The sequence below is a fragment of the Dermacentor albipictus genome, chromosome 1, assembly GCF_038994185.2.
Source record: "Dermacentor albipictus isolate Rhodes 1998 colony chromosome 1, USDA_Dalb.pri_finalv2, whole genome shotgun sequence".
Taxonomy (NCBI): domain Eukaryota; kingdom Metazoa; phylum Arthropoda; class Arachnida; order Ixodida; family Ixodidae; genus Dermacentor; species Dermacentor albipictus.
The window spans coordinates 424706439-424731197 of record NC_091821.1 but is presented as its reverse complement, the minus strand read 5'-3'; the positions used below and the strand labels follow the sequence as shown (position 1 = coordinate 424731197).

The following is a 24759-nucleotide window of genomic DNA, read 5'->3' as shown; positions in this document are numbered from 1 at the left end:
TTGGATCTTCAATATCTACAGTTTTGTTCCCAGCACTTTCTGGCATCTAGTTGTAGGTTTCCATTAAAAACTTCCACCTAAAGAATGAAATGCGGTGGCGTAGCTTTCAAAACAGCGCCTGGCCGCTTCCGATCGCCTGCCAGTTAGAAACTGCAAGTGCAGTTGCATTTTTTTTTTTTTCATTGCGAGAGAGAGCTTAATATATTTTGCTATCAGCGGGACACAAGTGCACTGTGCATACGATATTGAAGTATTCTAGTTGGCCAGAAGCGGAAACTACTGTAGTTTGCCGGCATGTTGCAGTGGTCTTGCCGTTACGTTGAGGAAACAAATCTTGGAAGTGGAACAACTGGAAACGGAAACCTCAGAAGTGGAAATTGTGGTAGTGGAACTGGTGTGAACGGCGAATCAGGGAACAGCAGTGCATGTGAAAGGTTGGCGCTACTTAGAAAAAGCGGCAGTGGCATGTGGATGGAGGGGCTTTAGCTAGAGCCACTGGAGCACGGTCGAGGGCGACACACGACATGAACACAAAGCAGCTTCCGTCATATTGTGACGTGTTGCACCAACTCACAATGCTTTCACTCTCCATGGCTTTCGTAATCTGCGCGTGGGTGGGATGCACTGTACAGTAATGGTGGCTGATATGAACTCAGGCAGGCAAACCTTTTGCCCCGTCTCGGCATCGTTCGTTTATGGGGAACTTAACCCCGTATTCAAAAACTGCCCTTCACTCGAAGCTCTTCCTCCATGCAATCCAGTTTAGCACAGTGTGACCCCTCGATTGGAAATGACACTGCACTTCTCAAGAATTGTCGTGGAGCGCCAATGAAGAGCAGTGACCACATCGGCCGATGGGTGGTGTTGCCATCCACTTCCTCAAGTCGAGGTAGAGGGCTAAGTGGAGGAATGTTCTACGATACGGTGGTTAGCAATGCAAATCTCAAATGCAGTCTGCATGGAAAATGCTATCTAGACGGCAAAATTTTCGTCGTTGTGTCCAGCATGCAGTCATAACACATAATTATCTATTTCTTTTTTTCTCGTAGCCCTGATTCATAAGTTTGTATTCTTCACTTGACTCATCATTAGTACTGATATATTGTTATATACGGTGTCATTATAAGTGGACCGCACTGTATAGCGATCTATACCGCCACTAAATATGTGCTGATTAACTGCCCTGTTCTTGACAGAATTACACGATTAAACAACAAATGTTGCCTAAATGTCCTTACTACAACAAGTACGCCTTCAAGCGCATCATCTGTTTAATAAAGCAAATGGCTTTCTAGAAGCTCTTGGCTATATTCACTTATGCTGACAACCATTGTCAATGGTTTCCGCACAACTTCCGCAGAAGCCCTGTAAGAGGACAATGGACTACAGGAGGGAAAGGTCGATGCATGTGGTCGACTGTTCTCGATTACTTTTCTGCTGGAGAGCAGTGCCTGTTGTGAAGGGGAACCATTTCTTGAGCGAATGCATGAAGCAATAAACTTCTGTTCAATAATTTCTTGTGATTAAATGAAGGTGTGATGCCTTTAAACAACTTAAGAATTTGTAGTCGCGATAGATGCATGGCACCCATGGTAGCATAGTGGCTTTAGTGCTGCGCTGCTAAGCCCTAGGGTGCAGAATCAAATCCCAGCTGTGGCGCCCGTACATTGATGGGGGCAAAATGCAAAAACGCCTGTGTACTGTTTTTTTGGTGCATGTTAAATAACTCCAGGTGATCAAAATTCATCCAGAGTCTCCCACTACTGCATGCCTCATAATCATATTGTGGTTTTGACACGTATAACCAGAGAATTTAATTTTTAATTTGATAGATGCAAGGCACTTCATTAATTAGCCAGTGCCAATATGTTATTATTTACTTAAGACAGTGTGCAGTACTGTAGTATTAAACTTATCTCCTTTAAGGAACACAACTTCTCGTGTATCTGGTGATAAGCCGTTCCTCTTGTTCACTACTGTCATTGTCGTGATGCACCAGATAAGATCACCTTTCACTTACTTCCTCATTTACGCACTCTACATTGCGGACGTCTAGTTATAAAGGGCATTACATGTATCAGATAATGTAATTACCTCTTCCTTGTTAAACAGTTTCAATGTAACCTTTATAGCTTTTATTTCGAAATAACATGTTCAGTGTCTGATTCAGTATTCATTGTATGTCTTAAAAATTATTAGTCAATTTGATTAGGAAATTTCACTATTCGAGGACCCTTACTTTTGAATTGTATTTCAGCTGCAGTCATCACCAGCATTCAGCATGTGGCTACTTCGTGTAGCTAACATGGTTTGCATTTGGTATTCTGGGGGGTATGCATGATAGTGGTTGTTCATGCCCATCCCATGAATCAGGGGCCTGAGAAACAGCCCTCACTGTAAAGTGGTGGATAGTTTGTATTTTGCATTGAGAAGTAGCGTGTGTCTACTTTGTGTATAGATTGTAGCCTTATTTGAATTTTGGTACTCGCAGACTTCACTCGAGCCAGCTGGTGCCCTATTTTGTGTGCCTGTCTTTTTTCTTTTCTTGTTCTCCGTGCTATCATTTAGCCATTGTTGTTAATGCTTTTGAAATTTTTCTTGCCTCTTCAAGCTGATTATCATTTCATGACTTTTTTTTAATAGCCTTTTTCATGGTGTAATTTCATCTCTTCCACTTGTCTGGTGAAATGACGTAAATTATTCTGCTTGTGCCCTTCTGTTCTTCTTTTAATGTTATGCTTTAAGCAATTTTACTGCATTTTTCTTCAGAATGTGCCCACACGTAGAGGACTTGGCTAATTTTCTTGGTCCTGTTCGTGCCTCTTGAACATGCCTGTATGATTTTGCAGAATCATTTAGGTAGGCTATGCCTTACCCTTTTTTCTAGGTCAGCGTATCTGTTGCTGTCCAGGTAGACATCTGGAGTGTGCAAGAAATGCAAGAACTTCATCAGGAAAGGAGGAGCATGCAGCTTCGGTACGTTTCTTCTCTAGTCTTCTGACTCATGCCTGTTGTCTGAAACCTGAAAACTGTCTCAAAATGCTTTTGTCTTTTGCGTGGTCTTGTCCTGCTTTTTTGTACAAGGAAGTCTGTCATAAAGTATGAGTTGAACTCCAATGCAATTTCTTGTGCTCTGAGACCAGGTCCAACTGATGCTAACTTAAGAACCTAACCTAACCAAACCTAAACCGGAATTTTAGTCAAAACTGAACCTGAACCGAAAAAAATATAGCTGCTATAAATTCGGCACAAAATCGTTCAATTTATAAGGTGTTCAATAGCATAGTTTTTCAAAATATGAACTCCTTCATTTGGCCTACCCCACTAGCGTATTGCTACAACTCATGAGTTGTGTTGTGTGCGACAATGGGTATAGACCTAGGGAGAGAGAGAGAGAGAAAAAACTTTATTATAAAGTGAAAGGATTTATGTGGTTGGGGCCCTCAGTCCAGGGCCCCAATGGCTGTCGCTACCACTCGTGTTCGTCATGTCAGGGCCAGCCAGACCTGAGGCTCGGAGCGACGGAGGATCGCCTCCCACTGCGCATATGGAGAGACGCTCGCACTTCTGAACTCGGCCATGCCAGTTCTGTCTCACAGCTGAAACTTTGTTTCATGAGCTCTGCTGAATAACTGTTTCTGTTGAAGCTCCCGACTCGGCTGTTATAGGTCGGCTTGCTACTATTACTAGATAAACTGTAAAATGCACATGCCAGGACACACAGATAGCAAGAGCAATGGTGTTCTCGAGTAGGGAAAATAGGAAAACCTAGTTCATCAGTATGGTTTCTTGTAACTATAACACTGCAGTCGCTGATATTAGTTCCGTCACCATCACACTGTGCTGCAATGACGGCAATACTGGTACTTAATGGAAAGGAACATATGCTTTTTGTTGTGTGCCATGGTTCAATGAACATTTGTAGTCGCCAAGCAGATTAAAAGACTTTGATTTTTCAAATCTTTCCTGGGGTACAATATGCAGGATTTTGACTTTTTGGTCCATGCTTAGTCAGTGCAAGATACTGTTGCTCGTGCAGCAAGACTATTCTGGTATTTAGCACATACTGTCCTTGTTCATCGTTCAGAAACATTAATGTCCTCACCTGCTTTCATTTAAAAAAAAAAATACTGAGTGAGATGTCAATTGTTGGCTTCTTTCATTGTTGCAAACTAGAAGTTTGCAGGTGTAATTTATATAATATAGTGTGAATGTGGACACCCTTCGACAAAGCAAAGCATACAAAAAGTGGGCAAAAAAGGGGGGGGGGGGGATCCAGCCCAGATCTATGCTGCATCCTCAAGGCCAATTCTTAGTTCCATTTGAATACTATAAGAGAAAACTAGGGGTGTGCGAATACCAAATAGTAAATTTCGAATTGAATATTGAATTGAATCAAGAAAACAAAACTGAATATTGAATTGAACATCAGAAAATTTCTCAGAAACCTTTATGCTTCCAAATATTGTGCAAAGACCAAAGTGCACCTGCTCTGGCAGCTAATCACATTACTTAACAAGAAGCTTGCTAGCTATCAATAACTTAGGTACCTATGGATTGAGGTGTATAGTATGCTCTGCTATTATAAAGGGAACACCAAATTAGTATGGCAGCACTGATAACTCGGTTCATATAAGAAAGTGTGGAAAATATTTTTATGGATCGAATGTCTGTCGCACCATTTTTTTTTTTCTAAATGAAGTTTTGCGACTACTGTCAAATAGAATTAAGTGTTTTTTTTACCTCTGAAGCTGAAGAAACATTGGCAAAGTTGCTGTAAATACCAATGAGGTTTTCAATTTAATAGTAGGCCATAGTGAGCATAATGGAGATCTTCTGTTGCTCAGAAAGTATTGCTCTCCGATTTTCTTCCAAAACACAGGAAGGGCTTTCCATCTTTATCGCTGGTGGCTTTTGTGTGTAATGAACGGCTAGTTCAGGCTAATCTGCGTGGAATGCACATCACGTCACTTGGTGCCGACGGTAAAGGTCAAGCTCTCAAATCGAGAGACCCGCGACATGTTCAGTTGACATGTGCCTCCCGACACTTGACGTCGCAGGCCCAATCAGGCCTAACGGGCTGGACAGTATGGCCGATGATATTGCCGTGACAAAAATTTGCCACCGGCCACTGTGATAACGGCCCTCAAAAACAGTCGTGGAAAGCTTGTTGCTAATATGTTCCTACAGGTGGCTCATCAGTGATTGGCCACAAAATCATGCATACAGGTTAGATTGACGGCTGCTAAAGCGGCGTTCGGGTCTGCGGTAGACCAACCAGCAACTACCGTGATCACGCGTGCCGGGTTAGTCTGTGTACTTGCATGTGGGTGATATAGTCCAAACTGCACAAAACTGCGTCCGTAAACACTGAACTGGCGTATTCAATGCAATAAGCGTGCCCCCTGGTTGCTGATCAACCCAATCTTCACACATCCTTCCATGCTTTCCACACGCGCTGCTTTTGTTGTCCCCTCAGTTCACGTAGCGTTGATCGTGGTGATTGAGTTCCTGAGCAAGCACACAGAGGAGGTCACCTATGTACAATAGTTACCAGCCGCCGAGTAAGCATGTCACGTATTAGGCAGGCTATAAATTCTCTGTCTTGATTTGGACAAAGCAATGTATTATATGACCCATTGCAACATGTTTGTATTCCTTCAAAACGATGCACCGAGCTGTAGTATTTCCTTTACCTCTTTCAACAAGCACTACAGTCTACTTGAGGCATCTGGGACATGCCCTTACTCTTTTGCATTACATTTATTTTCATTGTACATCAGGTATCTTATAGTACCACATCTTGTGTACATGTATCAAATAATGTAAACAACCTTTTTGTTTCTAAACAGACTTCACCAATCTTTTTATTTCACTTTTTTCTAGGAATTGTGAGTGTTTGATATTCCATTCTATATATGATTCTATATTCGACGTTAGATTTTTTTGAACATTCAATTAGATTAGAAAATTTCACTATTCGAATGCCTCTATAAATTTCTACAGCAGCCATGGGCCAGGAAGCCCACTCCTTCCACCTTCACACAAAACATGCACATTCACCATACAGATACGTCAATAGCACTCTGTAGCATGCTGTCATCATAGGACAGGGTAAAATTTACTGTGCCGAATCGGTTTGTGAACCGATTAAATGTTGCGAACCAGATTGCGAACCGTCATAAAATTTTATTTCACCAATCCGATACTGAACTGGAACAAAATCGGAGCACACTGAACCCTTACCGAACCGGTACTTTGTTTGGTTAGACACCCTACTCGAGATTCCCACTAACTGGATGTGCTTGAGCACTGACTGGCATAACTTAGCTGTTGGAGGATGTACCGTAATGTAATTTATTAGTTTACTTCGTTAGGTAAATTTCATGGGTTAGTGACCCACCTCTGATCACCTCACTGCTATTTTCTAAAAGTGTATTGCTGAAAAATAAAAAATAAGGCATCATCCCTGCTGTATTGTCTTCATGAAAAATTGGTTTTCTTTTCAAAGCAGGCCTTCTTACATGGCTGTCTACTCCATCCTGCAAAAGGGAAGTGTATGTCATAAATAAAAATCAGCCTTCTTTTTCCTTACTTTTTTTTCTTCTATTATTTTATTTCGTAGGTTGCAGGTCCTGCTGCTTCCATGAGGGATTGACCTCATTTTGAGTAACATTTAACATTGTGAGAAATGCATTAGAAGTATACGAGTGCCTTTTTTTTTTTTAACTGTACACTACCATTGAGTTGACACTGCTCTTCAGTCACACTACTACTGCGTAGTAATAATCTGCCAATGGGTGTGGTTTTCTTGCAGCATGGAAAAATACAAAAAAGCAAATCAAGAGTGGGCGTCCCAGTACAAGCTTCGGGAGAAGGCTTCCAAGAAACGAGAGATGGAGCTTAACGCTATAATTTGCCAGCTGACAAATGAGGATGCTGAAACCTCAGGTATGTGACATTTTAACACTTCTTGAGATGCAAAAATCTGCCCAGGAACATTGTCACGTTTCAGTTCAGTTCTTAATACCAACTGGTAGGCTACAGAGCGTTCCGTACACAGGTGAATGCAGTGCTCAACAGAGCGATGACGATTGTGTGTGATGTTTGCCATGGCACTTTAGCCCTCTTGTTCTGTCTTTCATGGTAAGTATTCTGCAAATACAGTATACCTTTCCCCTATACCTCACCTCCATCACATTAGGAACCTGAAAAAAATATTACTGTTATATGCTGAAAGCAGCACCTTCGTGCACTGTACATGGACAAAGGGACCCTATCCTGTTTGTGAAACAAAAAACAGCTTTTTTTCCTACCTTAATACAGAGATGATGAAACAGGGCCAACATATCGATGCTGCATCCACAGTTTTTTGTCATTGCAGTATTCGAAATGCATGCTATGGATGTTTTGTGTCTATGAAGATACAATGTTAGATTTGTTTATTCAAGTACATCATCACTCCAGTAGGCATTACATAAGGGGGCAAAACAATTTATAAAACAAGGTAGCACAACTTCTTAGCCTTCACAACTAAACAAAAAGACAATAAATAAGTACAGTAAAACCTTGTTACTATGTACCTGCCTAATAAGTAATTCCAGTTTAAATATAGTCGCGATGAATCCCCTGCCTTGTCGTCATTGCACCTAATGTATGGGCTGACCACTTAAAAGGCCCCTCACCAGGCCACACAGCAAACTTTGGTTATATGCTGGAAGTTGTTACGTGTCCTCTAGGGAATGTTCTGCCCCAAACATTTTTCAAAATGGCGTATTAATAGCCAAGATAGCAATATTTCAGTGCCGTGAACCCATGATTTCAGGAGGTGAGTGTGGTATCCGTAACTTCTGGTTTCGGTTTTGGGTCTTTACATCAGGGCGCCACTCAGCGCCAAACGCTGTAAGTTGCCTCCTGTAAGTTGCCTTCTCAGAAATAAACATTCATTCTTTGTCTGGTCTCCGACTGAAGCAGTCCGGCTCTTTCTTGCGGCGCTGTGCGCGCCGGCCGTTTAGGCCTCATGACGTAACCCTTAGCTTCGACGGGCCTCCCCGTCGAAGCTACAACAAACTGGCGACGAGGATCACTGCAAACATAGACATTCTCTCCACTTGCCCAGTCTAGCCTCCACCAGCGAAATTCCTTCCCTGTGTTCTCCCGTGCCGGAGCCCGAGGATCGCGTGATGCATATGTCAGTTTTTTTTTTCCCCCCCTCGCTTACTACTTTTTTTCTGTTTTTAATTTCTTTCTTTTTTTTCTTTTTTTTTGTGCACTTCCTCTGATGGCATCACACGTGAGCTGTTGTGATTGTCTCATTTCGTGCTGCGCACAATTTTGCACGCTGTGCACAAAAACACCCGACTAGTGGTATAAGTCAGTGCTACACGAATACCAAGGCAGACACAAGTGGATCACAGAGCAGGATCCCACGCTGGAACACTGTAGAAAATGACATAGTTTCGGTGTCTGCACATGCAACTGCACAATGTGGGAACAAGCAGACAAAACGGAAGTACCGTACTTACTCGAATCTAACACGCACCTATGAAGTGGGTCCAAAAATTGCATACACCTTAGAATCAAGTACAACCCTAAATCTGCATTACCATATCACCATCTGCATTTCAACATGGCCGCCTTGCAAGCACTTCAAGTCTAGCTACCGTAGCTTCCTCCCTGTGTGGTATGTGTGCTTACGCAATGCTTCCTTTGACTTAGTTTAGTGCACCGTCTGTCTTCCCGGTCTTCCCTTCTTCTGCATTTGCTCTGTCAGCATGGAAGTGTTCACTGCAAAGCAATGCCGAGTCCATGATGATGCCACAATTAAAAGGAAAGTGATCATCATGAAAGGAAAGAAATCGGACCGCATCACGAGCATTCAGAGTTCCCGAAACTTGCATGCGGGACTGGCACAAACATTAGAGGCGTTCTACACTGGCGGCTGCTACGTACAGTGCGGCCATGCGGCCTTTGTCTTGAAAGCGATCTCCGATGGAGACAGCCTATGGACCTAGGTGCACCGCGCTGTGTTCTCGCCGCTTAGTTCACGTTAAAGCAAGAGGCCGCACAAAGATCAATTCCCTCACTCCTGCTACCACACTTCCTCACTCCAGCGTTTTGATAAATCCGCGGTCATTGAGTGAGACGTATTTATGTTTGCTTGTGCACATGTGACACCATGCCTGTTAATTTGGTTAGTAAGCGAATGTTTAAAAGTTTATACGGCCAATAAAACTGCTGTCCTTACTTTTAGTACAGCTGTCTACTAATTTGCTGTTGTAATCGATGCTTCACCTGTCGGGCGAAACTGACTTTTCTTCTTATTTATCGCAATGTTGGTGCATTGGGAGTAAATCTTTGTTTTTTTTCCAAATTAGAGAAAGTTATATTTCTGTATGAAAGAATAAGGTGCGCGGTACTGTAAAGGACTTTCTTTAGGTCATGGCAAACAGGTGCGTATTACAGTTGAGGGCTCGTTAGAATCAAGTAAATACGGCACATCTCTCTTGCTGTGATGCAAAGTAAAACAAATTAAAGCTGACGTTCGGTTTGTGTGTTTTATTATTGCTCTAAGCTTTAATTCGCCTATTCAAGCAACATATTACACAAATAACAGATGTTGCCTTGAATAATTCTGGAAGTCACGTGTCGCCACGAGCGACGTTGCAGCACAAACACGTGGACATAGGCGCACTAGCGCTTGTATGTCACCCTCTGACTTGGAACTTGGCAGCCACGAGGAGAAGAGCAAACGGCATTTGGTTTGAAATTTCAAATCTTTCCGCGGTGCTTAGCGATGTAATACTTTACAGGCACAATCATTTTAGCGCATTGTATGCTCTGTGCTTGTCAGCTCAATATGGCCAGACCTACTGAGGGGCCCTTTAAGCCATAGTCGCTTAACGCAAACCTAATGGTTAGTGCATGGTATTTACTTCATATTTCAACATGTACAAGCTTGCAAATGGCAAAATGTTGTGTCATTTGCAACTGGCTCATGGCCTTGCTGTTTGAGGATGCTGTAGTCGCTACAAGGCCGCTATGGCGGCAAGTGAAAATTAGTTTTCTGTTGCCTGCTTGCAAGTAAAACTTGTCTGCATGTGGGTTTGAGTGAGAATTAACAAATTTTTCTTGGCTGGTCAGTTTATAGCTGCTCATCCGCCGCTGTCTCTTAATTAGTACGTCACACAGTGTTTACCTGATCACCGTTCCCTGCTAACTGAGTATTAATGAGGTTTTACTGTACAGCGAGAACTTTTGTTTTGAAATGGCACTTTGGTGTGTACAAAAATTTAAATTGTGCATGTATTACCAATAATTGGAAGGTTATAATTTAAAAACACTTATCACAATTGACAAATGAATCATCGTCAGTAATGCAGTGTCAGCCATGAACATATTTCGTTGGCAGATGGCTAGGAGGATTAATACATGCCAATTTTCTCAATTTCTAAAATCAAAAATGTGATTCAAGTACTTCCGTACAGTTCTGCATGCATATGACTTCATATACGGAATGACTATTTTCCTTAATTGCCTCCAGTTAATTTTGAGAAGTATTGACTCTGCAATATAATGTACAGCAGATCTTGCAGTTTTAAGTTTTTGTGTTTTTGCATCTGCTTCATGTGAGTGTTCCGCCTTCCAGTATCAAAATAAATTGCACAATTGTGCCAAAATCTCCGAAAACTTTCCCTGATTGTGGCGGAAAAAGGCAGTTCTCGAGTCTAGAACTACCACACCTAACACAGGAAGGTCGACGGACTACGAAGACATCAGGATTATCCCAGGTGGGCGATTTTTTTAGCCACAAAGGCAGTTTTAATACACTGCCACGCCAGCGGCCTGGCTAACCCTAACTAGCTGGGTCTACGACGCCACTGTTCCCACCACTTCGGCGGGAACGCCGCCTGACTCGGGTGCGGGCGGGCCCCCGCTTCGCCACGAGACGTGAGGATGGACGTCGTAGATGTGGAAGGGGAGACAATTTCCCCGGAAGAATATGACGACCAGGGCTGGATTGCGGCTCACGAACGCCGCAGTAATGCCAAGAGACGCCCAGACCTCTATGAACGATCCAAGAACATCGGAGACTCGCCGGTTTCAACGGCGTGGAAAACCACGAACGCACGAATTCTAATGGCCCCGAGGCAACCGCAGCTACCGGAGGATGACTACAAGGTCGTGATCCGCCCGAGAGGTGGGCTCGACATGGTGCAACAACGCATTGCGTACATAAAGGATGGCATCTGCTGGCAGCCGCATTGACACCAGAAAATGCCGGAGAAGATACCCCACGCATCAATCCAAGACAAAACACCATGATCATGAGCACGCCGAAACTGGAGAATGCGAAACACTACAGCCAGATACGGGAAATCCAACTTGGATCGAACACCTACAGTACGGCCGCTTACAATACTGTGCCGGAGAACACCTCCAAGGGAGTCATACACGGTATACCAGAATACGACACGTCTGAAGACGTTGAAAGAAGCCTGGTGAACTGCAGAAACCTGACTATACTACACGCAAGACTCATGGGATGCACCGATTCGGTTGTGATAGTGTTTGAAGGTACGTACGTACCACACTACGTGTACTACTGCGGAGCTGAATACCGATGCCTACTATATCGTAAGCAGTATGAAACATGTACCACCTGTGGCCGCCTCGGCCACCGAGCGGATGTCTGCCCGACACCGAACAGCAAGAAATGTCGCAGGTGCGGAACTCTGAATCCACCCGAAGATCATCAGTGCGAGCCAAGATGCTTCATGTGTGGGACGGGACACCTCACAGGAGACAAAAAGTGCCGTGAACGGTTCAAGACCCCATATCTTCTCAGAAAGAGGCAGTGGAAACAACAACAACAACAACAACGAAATGAACATCCACCGCAGAAAGCTATGGCGGACAAGCGCCCAAGTCGGTCCAGGGAGCGGTCGGGCAGCACCGAATCGCACAAGGGTTCGACATGGACCAACAGCCACGGCAGCAGACACCGCGACAGGAGCCGCTCTAGTTCCTTCCCAAGACTTCCCGGTGGAGGCGGTGGCGGCCAGTGCAACTCCAAGTCCCGGTCCAGGTCCCGGCCCAGGTCTGAATTGAGATCGAGAGGATCCCCACTACACGGAACCCCGGAGGGCTCTGGCGGGTACGACGGCAACAAAACGCAGGTGAGCTGGGCAGACACGGTCTCCGGCGCTGCTTCTCTGTCTTATATAACACCTAAAATAGAAGGGTCCGCCCTGGAGCAGGAAATGATTCAAATTAGAAAATTACTAGCGCAAATTACTTGTGAAAATGCTAAGCAGAGGGAGGAAATTCAACAATTAAAGCAAGAAAACGCTAGGCTTCAGCAGAATAGGACACACAAGCCAAGTCACACGCCTACCGCCAGTACGGCACAGATGCCTAGCCGCGAGTCAACGCCCGCTCTCGCGCAAATGACAGAGACGCCGCCCCACAAAAGAAAAGCCGAAGACGCGCCAGACACACAAAGCAGCGTCTCAACGCAGTTAGAAAAGCAAGTAGAGGGAATGTTTGTGGAGTTAACTTAGACGCTACAACAACAATTCGCCGGGTTACAGGCGCAGTTCGTGGAAATTATACAAAGAATAGAAGGCCTTGAATCCAGATTAACAGTCATTGAAAACGCGCAAAAGGACTTGAGGCCTGCGGGAGTGGGACCGGTAAAAGCGACCACCAAACCATATCATCGACGCGTAGTGACAGAAACCAGTAAAGTCACCGGGGAGAATCAAACAATTAAACATGGCTCTGCGTAATAGATACATAATATGGCAATGGAACTGTCGCGGATATCGCCGGAAACGGGGACACCTACAAAAGTTCCTAAGTAGCAAGGAGGCCCCAGACGTCATCGCACTGCAAGAAACGGGGGGACTGGCTAAATTATCCGGATACAAAGCATACGGTGCTTCCGACGGGAAGGCGTCTGTTACAACTCTCGTACATAGAAACCTTACGGTCATAGAACACACCACTGACGTGACCGGTGTAGACCACGTCCTGATTGAAATCATTCCCACGCGCAAGGGAGAAGGAAGCCTTTTCATTTTAAATGTATACAGTAGCCCTCGACACAAGATGAGATTCGGCCCGCTTTTTCGTAAACCTTAAAGTTAGCAGAAAGAAATGCAATGGTAATTGTAGGGGACTTTAATGCACCCCACGCGGCTTGGGGATACCGTTTGAAGAACGTCAAGGGTCGTAATCTATGGCTAGACGCTCAGCAGGAAGGTCTCACTCTCGTAACGGATCCACAGGCACCCACTAGAATGGGTAACAGTGTCAGCAATGACACCACACCAGACCTAACTTTTACAAAGAACACACCTGATGCAAAATGGATAAACACACAAGAAAATCTGGGTAGTGATCACTTCATTGTAGCAACAACTGTACACGCAGGCCCATCACGAAAGGCAGAAAGAAAGGCAGGAAAATAACAATTGCCGAATGGGACTTCTTCCGCAAAATCTGGGAGGAGGAAGCTGATGAGGTCATACATGACATCGATATTTGGACTAAAAAACTTCATCAAAGTGTGATACGAGCCACTAAGACTATTCCGGAAAAAGCAGGGATAGAGGAGGCGGACAGCAAACTTGTACATATGTGGGAGGCAAAAAGCAGCATGCAGAAATGCTGGAAGCAGCAAAAACTTAATAGAAACTTGAGAAGGAAAATCGCCATGCTCAATAAGGAAATAGAGGACTATGCGAATAGATTAAGCCGTCAAAATTGGGAGGCCACGTGCAACGCCATGGAGAGACAGATAGGGCTACCTAAAACCTGGAATCTTCTGCGTTATCTTTTAGACCCGGAAAACAGCAAGTCCACACAACGACACTGCCTGTACAAAATAATTCACAGATACAAAGGCACGGAAGAAGAACTTTTACAGGAACTACAAAGGCTATACGTAGGAAATACAACCAAAAAACAGCAACATCCGTATACTGGTAAGGAAAACCCGTATCTTGACAGCCCCATAACCGAGGCTGAAGTTCGAGCGGAACTCATCAGGCTCAACACGAAATCCACGCCAGGCCCGGATGGAATCACCAACAAGATCCTGAGAAATCTCGATGGTAAATCTTTCTCAGCCCTCACCAAGTATATTAACACCTGCTGGGAACAGGGTAATATTCCACGTCAATGGAAAACCGCCCGGGTTATAATGATTCCAAAGCCGGGAAAGAAACTTCAACTTGAGAATCTCAGGCCTATATCGTTAACGTCGTGTGCTGGCAAGCTCATGGAGCACGTCATCCTCACACGTCTAACTAATTACATGGAAGATAACGGCCTTTTCCCGCACACCATGATTGGGTTTAGACCAAAACTGTCTACAGAAGACATTATGTTGCAAATCAAACACCAAATAATAGACGCGGGACCTCAAACACTAGATACAAAAGCTATCCTTGGTCTTGATCTTACGAAGGCCTTTGATAATATCACCCACAGGGCTATTTTAGAAAACTTACAAGGCCTAGGAGTGGGCCAACGAACCCACGCGTATGTTAAAGACTTTCTCTCTGACCGTGTTGCGCAAATCACAATCGGTGAAGTAAAATCCAAAGAGATAAAACTTGGAAGCCGGGGCACACCACAAGGATCAGTCTTATCTCCCTTTCTTTTCAATGTAGCTATGATTGGCCTGCCAGCAGAACTAGAAAAAATAGAAGGATTACAGCATAGCCTGTACGCCGATGATATCACCCTTTGGGTAACAGGTGGAAGTGATGGGCAGATTGAGGAAATCCTCCAAACAGCCATACATACGGTTGAGAAATATGTCGTGGATAAAGGATTCAGATGCTCGCCGCAAAAATCAGAATTACTTCTATACCGACCGACACGCAGGGGCCATAAGAGTTCTACGGATAAACCAAACATCACGCTTTTTGTAAATGGCAACCAAATACCTATTGTCGACAGCATTAGAGTCCTCGGACTCCACGTATCAGCGAACGGTCACAACAGGGAAACAATCAGAATACTAGAAAACAGCGCACAACAAACAATGAGACTAATTAAGAGAATAGCTAATCGCCATTATGGGATGAAAGAGAACAATCTGGTACGACTAGTCCAGGCTTTTGTCATCAGCCGCATAGTATATGTAACCCCTTACCTAAATCTCCAAGTAGCAGAAAAGACAAAAATCGACGGCATCATTAGACGATCATTCAAACAAGCCATAGGTTTGCCGATAAACACATCGAATGACAGGCTCCTAGACTTAGGTGTCTACAACACGCTCGAAGAGCTCATAGAAGCCCATATGATAGCGCAATATGAAAGACTCTCACAAACACCAACTGGCAGACACCTACTAAACAAGCTTAGAGTAACGCATCACAGTGTGGTACTAAAGTAGACATTCCCCACGACAAAAGGAAGCAGCTTATTATCCCACCGCTACCCAAAAATATGCATCCCAAACACCACAGGGAAAGGCGGGAGGAAAGGGCAAGGGCTATACAGAGGAGATTCCAACGCTCTCAGGACGTGGTGTACGTCGACGCGGCAGAGTACACGACTACTCAGAATATGTGTATCGTTGCAGTGAACTTGGAAGATGAGCGTAAGGTCAGCGGATCTATTAAAACTAACAGAGCCGAGGTGGCTGAGGAATCGGCCATTGCTCTCGCAATGGCTTCCACACTGGCCGCGATAATAGTCAGTGATTCTAAAACCGCCATTTTAAATTACGCAAAGGGGCGCATCTCGCCGGATTCGCAACGTATCCTGGCAAACTTTCGCGGTGAGCGGGTTGTTCATATCATCTGGGCGCCTGCGCACTCCTCTCTCCCCGGCAATGAGGCGGCCGACACCGTGGCTCGAGGACTCACAAACCGAGCCACCGGGGCACCGCGGTTGGGGCTGACGGGACCGGATGGTTGGCTACAGGGAGATAACTAATCATTACAGATTGGGGAGGGTGCGTTTCCCTCCCGCACACCCATCACTTAATAAGCAGCAGGCGGTGGCATGGCGCTTCCTTCAAACAAATGCATATCCGAATCCGGTGACTTATAATCATTATTACCCAGACCAATATTCGGCCAATTGTAAACTTTGTCAAGGAAGGGCGGACCTGGATCACATTATCTGGGCCTGCCCTCGGGTGCCCCGACAGGGCCAAAAAATTCAGGATCGGAAGCAGTGGGAGACCGTGTTGCTCAGCTCGGCCCCCGAAGGCCAACTTTTGGCTGTCCAGCAGGCCGAGGATGCCGCTAGAGCTCAAGGGCTTCTGGCCGCCATCTAGGCGGGGTTGGCCCCCCCCCACGAATCTGCCGGCTATATAAATAAAAGTTATTTCTCTCTCTCTCTCTCTAACTCGCTCTCTTTGTATAAAGTACCTACCTTGCTGACTGGAGTGAGAGTACATTACATCCCTGCTGAGGGGGCAAACTTAGTCACATTAGTTAACTACACTTTGTTGGCATCCTCATGCACACTGCAGGAGAAAGTGTACTTTGGGCTTGACGGTAGTGACAGTGGTTATAGTAGCTGGCACATTGTGCATGTGATTTTTGGCACTAGTACTTGGAAATTTTAAAAGTACTTGATAAAAAATGAGGTACAGCGCGAAGGGCAAGGACTGCAAGAGACAACATACACAGCGCTGTATGTGTCAGGGCTGTGTATGTTCTCTCGCAGTCCTTGTCCTTCGCGCTTTGTCATTTTTTATCATGAATTGCCAACTAGCCCAAGCAACCACCCTAGTTCACAGTGCTGTGTATGTCGTCTCTCGCAGTCCTTGTCCTTCGCGCTGTACGTCATTTTTTGTCATGAATTACCAACTAGCCCAAGCAACCATCCTAGTTCACAGTGCTGTGTATGTCGTCTCTCGCAGTCCTTGTCCTTCGCGCTGTACATCATTTTTTATCATGAATTACCAACTAGCCCAAGCAACCACACCCTAGTTCACAGTGCTTTGTATGTTGTCTCTCGCAGTCCTTGTCCTTCGCGCTGTACGTCATTTTTTATCGTGAGTTACCAACTAGCCCAAGCAACCACCCTAGTTCACAGTGCTGTGTATGTTGTATCTTGCAGTCCTTTTGTCCCTTTGCGCTGTACGTCATTTTTTATCGTGAATTACCAACTAGCCCAAGCAACCACCCTAGTTTACAAGTACCATTTCAGCTTTAATTTTCATCAATTCAACGCTGACGGTACTGACAAAATTGGTCGAATTATCCAGCGAGTTGAATTATACAAGACTTGGAAAAAACACTAAAACACACCACTGATTCATTTGGCAGTATTTGCCCTATTCTAACACACCTCCAGATCAAAACACACACCGACTTTCTATGTGTTCAAAGTAAAGACATTAAAGCTCCTAAACAAAGTAGGAATGTAACGCGCAGCTGATCTTTTAGCACGAAAAATTGTTGCTCAAAGGCAGCTGGTTTTCTAAAGTCAGCTTCGCCACACGATATTTTAAAGTCAGCTCTGCGGCAATACATTGCTATGAGGTAAAGCATACAATACTCAACAATAGATCATATTCACACTATCAATCAGGTGACAGAGAAATGTGCGGAATATAACCAACCCTTATATATAGCTTTCATTGATTACGAGAAAGCGTTTGATTCTGTCAAAACCTCAGCAGTCATGGAGGCATTACGGAATCAAGGTGTAGACGAGCCATATGTAAAAATACTGAAAGATATCTATAGCGGCTCCACAGCCACCGTAGTCCTCCATAAAGCAAGCAACAAAATCCCAATAAAGAAAGGCGTCAGGCAGGGAGATACAATCTCTCCAATGCTATTCACAGCGTGTTTACAGGAGGTATTTAGTGACCTGGATTGGGAAGAATTGTGGATAAAAGTTAATGGAGAATACCTTAGTAACTTGCGATTCACTGATGATATTGCCTTGCTTAGTAAATCAGGGGACCAATTGCAATACATGCTCACTGACCTGGAGAGGCAAAGCAGAAGAGTGGGTCTAAAAATTAATCTTCGGAAAACTAAAGTAATGTTTAACAGTCTCGGAAGAGAACAGCAATTTACAATAGGCAGTGAGGCACTGGAAGTCGTAAGGGAATACGTCTACTTAGGGCAGGTAGTGACGGCAGATCCGGATCATGAGACTGAAATAATCAGAAGAATAAGAATGGGCTGGGGTGCGTTCGGCAGGCTTTCTCAGATCATGAACAGCACGTTGCCATTATCCCTCAAGAGAAAAGTATATAATAGCTGTGTCTTAACAGTACTCGCCTACGAGGCAGAAACCTGGAGGCTTACGAAAAGGGTTCTACTCAAATTGAGGACGACACAACGAGCTATGGAAAAAAGAATTATAGGTGTAACGTTAAGGGATAAGAAAAAAGCAGATTGGGTGAGGGAACAAACTCGAGTTAATGACATCTTAGTTGAAATCAAGAAAAAGAAATGGGCATGGGCAGGACATGTAATGAGGAGGGAAGATAACCGATGGTCATTAAGGGTTACGGACTGGATCCCAAGGGAAGGGAAGCGTAGCAGGGGGCGGCAGAAAGTTAGGTGGGCGGATGAGATTAAGAAGTTTGCAGGGACGGCATGGCCACAATTAGTACATGACCGGGGTTGTTGGAGAAGTATGGGAGAGGCCTTTGCCCTGCAGTGGGCGTAACCAGGCTGATGATGATGATGATGATGATGATGATGATATGATGATGATGATGATGAAAGCATACAATTGTTGCCAAAACGGTTTTAGTTTTGTGCCTGACTGTACAGTGCAGCCAATTTTTGGCCCAACCTAAAAAAAGAAAAGATAAGAAAGGTGCGCTTTAGAATTGAATAAACACTGTAATCAGGCACTGTGAGCTATGGTTATTACTTGAAAATCTTCCGAGGGTGATCTGAAAATAGGCATTTTCGACGAGAGAGGACATGTGTTCAATGCATTCACTGTCCCCTAATCATCGCCGGGACAGACAGCGCTACTAAGAGGGTCGCTAATCAAGGTCACTAAGGTCAAGCACTGCATGCTGACCGGTCAAGTTCGAATTAACCTGCAAAGGGCTGTTTTAGGATCGAAATAATGAAAGTCAAGGCCCAATAAAATGCCTGAGCTCCATGCATGACCTTTGGTCGGAATAGAATAAATGAAAAATCAAATTAACAGGAGTCGAATTAATGAAAACCTACTGTAATAAAGTTTAACTGCGACTACATTTATGTGACACACTGTCGCAAGTCAAGATCAAAACAGCGGTACATCTGTTAAAGGGACAATAAAGAAAAATGATTTGGGCTATGTTAGTAAATTACTGTTCCACAATACTAAAAAAGCCACTCTTGCCACAAGAAGACACCTGGTAAACCAGATAAGACTCAAAAACAAATAATGGGTGGCGGCGCCACCTTGAAGTTCCTGCACCGGCCTGCCGTGATGTAATAGACTTTGACATCATCTGCTCAGGCCAAGTTAAATTTTGATCAGTAAAAGTGGACTACATTGTATTATAAAAGAGCCAAGGACAACTTCAGAAGTTTCGAGAACTTTTACCTACCCACAATGGCTGAAATGTGAAAAACGAAATGTGAAAATGTGTGACGTCACACTAAAGTGCCAACTCTGGAGCATTGGCACAAAATTCGAAAACATAACTTTGGTTATAGTTTTCTTTTTTTAATTATCAACCTATTAATTCAGATCCCACAATAGTAGCGTTCTTTAAGAATACTTTATCAATCAAAGCTGATTCAATTTTTCTTTTTAGTGTCCCATTAAAGTGTGCCAAGGACTGTCAAGGGCCACGCCACCTGTACATAGCTCACTGATCGATCAATCAATCAATCAACCAATCAATCACTTTGCTACAATGCTCTGTTTGTACACAGGTTGGTTAACCAACAGCCACCTTTATGCTCACCTGTTCTGTATTGGAAACCGCATATGTATTCTTTATTCTGTACCTGTCCTTGTTTTGATCTACAGTAGTGGCTGCCTGTGGAAGTCGGGTTGCAGCAGTAACTTCGGCAGGAGGCGAGGCCCTCCGGAAACCAGGGGTGCCAGCCAAGCCACTGGCCACCGAGTCATCCGCATCTCTGGCTCAGCAGCTCAAGGCCATGACTCCCCGTTCACGGGAGGGCGCACGACTCGTCTACTTTGGTCGGGGTCTGAAGGAGGTGCAGGCCGCACAGCTAAGGGCCTCCGCTGCCTCCAAAACCGAACAGCTGGCATCTGCAGAGAGGAGGCACCGGGCCTGGGCCGAGCTAAGGTGGGCAGTTTCATTGCTCGTGGACACAGGATGCCAGAGGCACGACAAGAGCAGCATGGATTATAAAGTGAACATGGGTAGCTAGTATTATGGCCACGTATCCAATTGTGTGCGTGTCAAGGATTGGGCTTCATTTGGTGTTTTAGCATGCTTTTGTTTTTCTTTTCTTTTGCAGTTATAAATACATAGTGGAAAGCATTAAAAAAAATTTTATGTATATGACCACATGGATGTTGCCATTACATTTTCTCGCGTACATGTTAATATAATTTTTTTCTGCATTTCACATTTGTATTTGGTACATGTAACAGCATTGTTTATTGCATTTCACATTTGTATTTGGTACATGTAACAGCATTGTTTATTGAATTTATTCTGCGAAGTATATTTCTGTCACTAAATTTCTATTTTCCCTCGTGGTGAAACCACGTCAGGCCAAATGGCCTTTAGCTTCACTTCGATTTCCTGTATATACTATACGCATAAATAATCGTTCATTTAAAAAATGGAGTTGGGCAGCCAATGTAATGCATAGAACAGATAATCGATGGTCTCTTAGTTACAAAGTTCCAAGGGAATGGGGAGACGCAGTCAAGGACTGCAAAGAACTCGGTGGTCTGATGAAATTGTGAAGCAGCTAAATGGAGACCACTAAGAAAAGCCTTCGTCCTGCACTCAACTGGCTGATTAGTATATAGTACTTTGTTTCAGTAGTTATGTGCAACACTGTGGAAGCTATAGGCTTCTTCGACCAATCAGAGGGTGAACACATCTTAAAGGTGCCCTTCCCACGCCCTGTTGTCTGCTAACAGTTAGCGTTGCACCGTAGACAGCATCTACTACGACCAACTGCCCAGTGGTATGAGCTGTCGTGATAACAGTGCTAGAAAATTCATTCCACATTCGCTCTGACATCAAAAAGGCGTGCGTCTTCAAGATACTTCAAGATACAGAAGAGGAGGAGGTTTGCAGAGACAGCGGAATCAGAGGGTTCACAAGGATCACTCAGCCAGCATGCTGCATGGATCCTTGGCGCCATCTGTTGATCCCTCTTGTAACATCCATTTGTACATGGTGCTCTCGCTGACATTCGTAAGCGTAGCTGTTTTCCTAATTAGAATTTGCGCACGTTAGCCTCGCTCGTCCTGCACTGTTTCAAGCATGTTCAACACCAACTTATCTGTTCCTTTTACGTAAAAGAGCAGCTTGGGATGATACCTAACAAGCAAGTCTGCAGACGCCATTTTTGTGAAGGATGAAGCAATCTTGTGGCTGTGCCGGCTACATGTATGAATTTAGCCACTGTTACAAGAATTAATTTTTTTTTATTTTTTAAATGCAAATAATGTCTCTATGGCAACATTGCATGAATTTTTTTTTTTGCACATTTTCACTCGAACAAGTGGAGGATTAACTGTAGTTTCAGTATTGTAGAACCTCAATAAATATTTTATTAAAGGATGAAGCAAAGTCACGCAACAAACTGTCCTGTGACCTGCAGAGGAGCTTCCAAATAAACATGTGCGGACAAGACCACTTGTCAAGGCCGTTTAATCATCCAACAGGTGCCGAACTGTAGCATTATATCTCGCTATGCAAGAATTTGCGCTCGTGGTTCGCCTAGCCTTGGTTCTGCTGCACAGAACTTCTGAAACAGAGTATGGGATGTTGTATGCCACTCAAGCTCTGTCTGCTTCACAGTGGATCCTGGTGAATAAGACATGAAATGAAATAGTCATGTAATAATGTGTTAATTGTGCTGTCTTGAAGTGAGCAAAAATTAAGATAAACAGTGACAGCAGAAATCGGAGAAAGTATGATCATATGAAATACAGGTTCACTTCGTGGAACGTGGGTCATTTTTTTACAAAGGACAAATTGTTATTCTCCCTTTTAAAAAATATTTTGTGAGTGAACAGCCAAGCGCATTGCATTTTTACTACCTGGCTGTGAAGCGCGTGTTACTATCAATGAAATGTTACAGTTAAGTAAATATTTTCAACATGTCTAAAGAAACATTGCTTTTAGTGTTGGGATGAGATCTATGGGGGGCTGCTTGTGTCCTTTCACTCAATGTGTGCATCATCTCCAAATTTTGCTCTGTACATATACTTTAGGCCGTCTCAGTACTAATAGAGCAACAGAGGCACCTATGCAATTTACACATGCTGTACGTAGTTGGGAGCAGAATGTCGAAATGCTAGTCTACTTTGATTTAGGTGCATGTTAACCACAGGTGGTCAAAATTAATCTGAAGTCCCCCACTATGGCATGCCTCATAATCGTGATTTACAGGCTCCATTATACTTTACCAAGCATGCCTCGAGTGCACCTTTGGTTTCTCTTTCTCTTTTAATGCAAAGCATTCTTGTCAGTCAACCCAGCTTGCCTCTGGCCTCTTTCATGAAGCAGCTGGCAAGATGAAACTGCTATTTGGATAGTCATCACGCGTGACTTTTGCCCAAATTAAATTAAAGCTTCGTGCCCCAAAAGAAAGCGCCTAGAACTGCATAATTAACCATGATATCAATAAGCCTCTTCAGAAGCTGTGTTGCGTGAAAGGCTGGGTACCCTTGCTCTAGATTTGCTGGCGCGCTTGGTGGTTGGCTGAGGCGCCAAATGCTTTGTGTGGGCTCATCGTGCACGCACAAAGTATCTCCTCTTTGGACATGCCCTTCTGGCTGCCACCGTATTAGCAGGAGCAAGAGACGCAGGCAAGCACCAGTGGTTTAGCTGGTTCAGTTTCCCCTTGGCGTCCTAAATGACTAGATAATAGGAAAGCTACAAAGCGTATCTGAAACCACTCAAACCCCGCTAGCTCAATGCACGTCTGCGTCTCGTGGTGCAATTCGGACAATGTTTCGCATTACACAGATGTCAACTACAGTAAAGCATGCCACTGATCCTCTTGGGTGATTTGAATGTGACAGCATAAGCAAGCGCCAACGGACATTATATTTTGTGAAACTGCTCAATTATTCTTCAAGCTCTCTTGGAATTAATTTTGTGGTAAGAGGTAGGTAGCAGAAGAGAACATGAAGGCCAGAGTTCAATTTCTTAAATTTCTCATCAAAACACCAGAATTGCTATGCCAGTGTGACATCAGGGATTTCAACATGTATTTGTGTCCGGACAACTTCGGCGCAATAAAAGCTCTCAAAACTTGTTGAGTTCATTCTTTGGTTCTATTAGACTACAATTAGGTCCATATTTAGTGATGAAAAAGTTAATCAAGCCCGTTAAAATCCATGCCCAACGCGCTAGTGCATTTTTTTCTGGGCTTATTAAGTTTCTGCTCTCCATAAAAGGAACTTTTTTGGTATTCTAGGTCATTTACCGTTGCAGCTCAACTTATCATTTTCTCTAGTGTCCCTTGAATGTGTCTTCCTTTCAAAGCATTCAGACTTTGCTCCATCAGTTGGAATTTGTTCAAGTTAATCCTTTAAATATGTCTTTATTGTTCATGTTAGTTCTGACAGTGGCTGTACATTGGTATTGGACATTGTGTGCGCTTTTCAGTTCACGTACGGGAAATGCTGAGCCAGGAAGCCCGTTAAAGGACGCCAACCAGAAGAGTCGCAGTTCTGCAGAAACTCCCAAAGAGGGTATGTATCCTGCGGTTTATGTGCAATAAGGAGGCCACTTGAAATCATTCTCGATCACTTTATCTCCAGTTATGACTTTCAGGCAGCTTGACGATCTGCAAGGATGCAGCATAGTCGAATATATACTGCATAACTGAAGAAGCAATATGAACATCTATGCGAAAATAAGTGGTCTTTTGTAGCCATAAAATTAATGTAGCATTGTATTTTAAGCAATTTAAGTAATAATGTATAAAACTGTTAAATTTTCATTTTGACCCTTGCTAAAAATAACCTTGAAAGAAAAACTAAATTATAGTCAGTTATTAATGTAAAAAAGTTGCTCTACAAATTGTCAATGTTCTGCCAGCATGGTGACAGTGTTCCCCTGTTTTTGTTTCTAGTTTCATGTTTATTTATAACAGCAAAGACAATTTTGTCAACCATATTGTGGCTATGCCTAGTTTCTATTTCAATAAGTAAATCGTAATGCTCAGAGATTATCCGTCAGAAATCCAAGTACATAAAAATGTACCACAATAGTGTAAAGTCCAGAATGTGCATGTAGTACAACATATACTACTTGTAAGGCTCTTCATTTCCAGAGGAAAGACGTTGCCTATTTAACATCATTATAATGCTGACCACCGCAAAAGTAACATGAAAAAGAGTGCAAAACTAATTTGTTTCATCGACATTGGTTTGAAACATTGTGCAATGACAAACTATGCATGTTAGTCACTGCTACCATTTTGTCTGCTACTGCTAATAGTGTTTCAGAATGAGTTAGGAATTTTCAAAATTGCCTGTGGCAGACATCACAATTTTAAAGCTTGGGGTGGATTCTGCTCAAAGAGATGGACATTACATGTGCGAGAAATCGAAATGCATGATTTACGTAATAATAAA

The 24759-nt window shown here is 43.7% G+C and overlaps 1 protein-coding gene across 2 annotated transcripts in view; it reads left to right on the top strand.

Moving 5' to 3' along the window:
* LOC135897258 (uncharacterized) overlaps positions 1-24759 on the top strand; it is a 135768-nt gene that overhangs the window by 108703 nt on the left and 2306 nt on the right. For both annotated transcript variants that reach the window (XM_065425852.1, XM_065425858.2), the window contains 4 exons: positions 2888-2976; positions 6818-6951; positions 19984-20266; positions 23786-23871. In XM_065425852.1, the coding sequence (XP_065281924.1) occupies positions 2888-2976; positions 6818-6951; positions 19984-20266; positions 23786-23871 (592 nt within the window). The remainder of the gene's footprint in view (positions 1-2887; positions 2977-6817; positions 6952-19983; positions 20267-23785; positions 23872-24759) is intronic.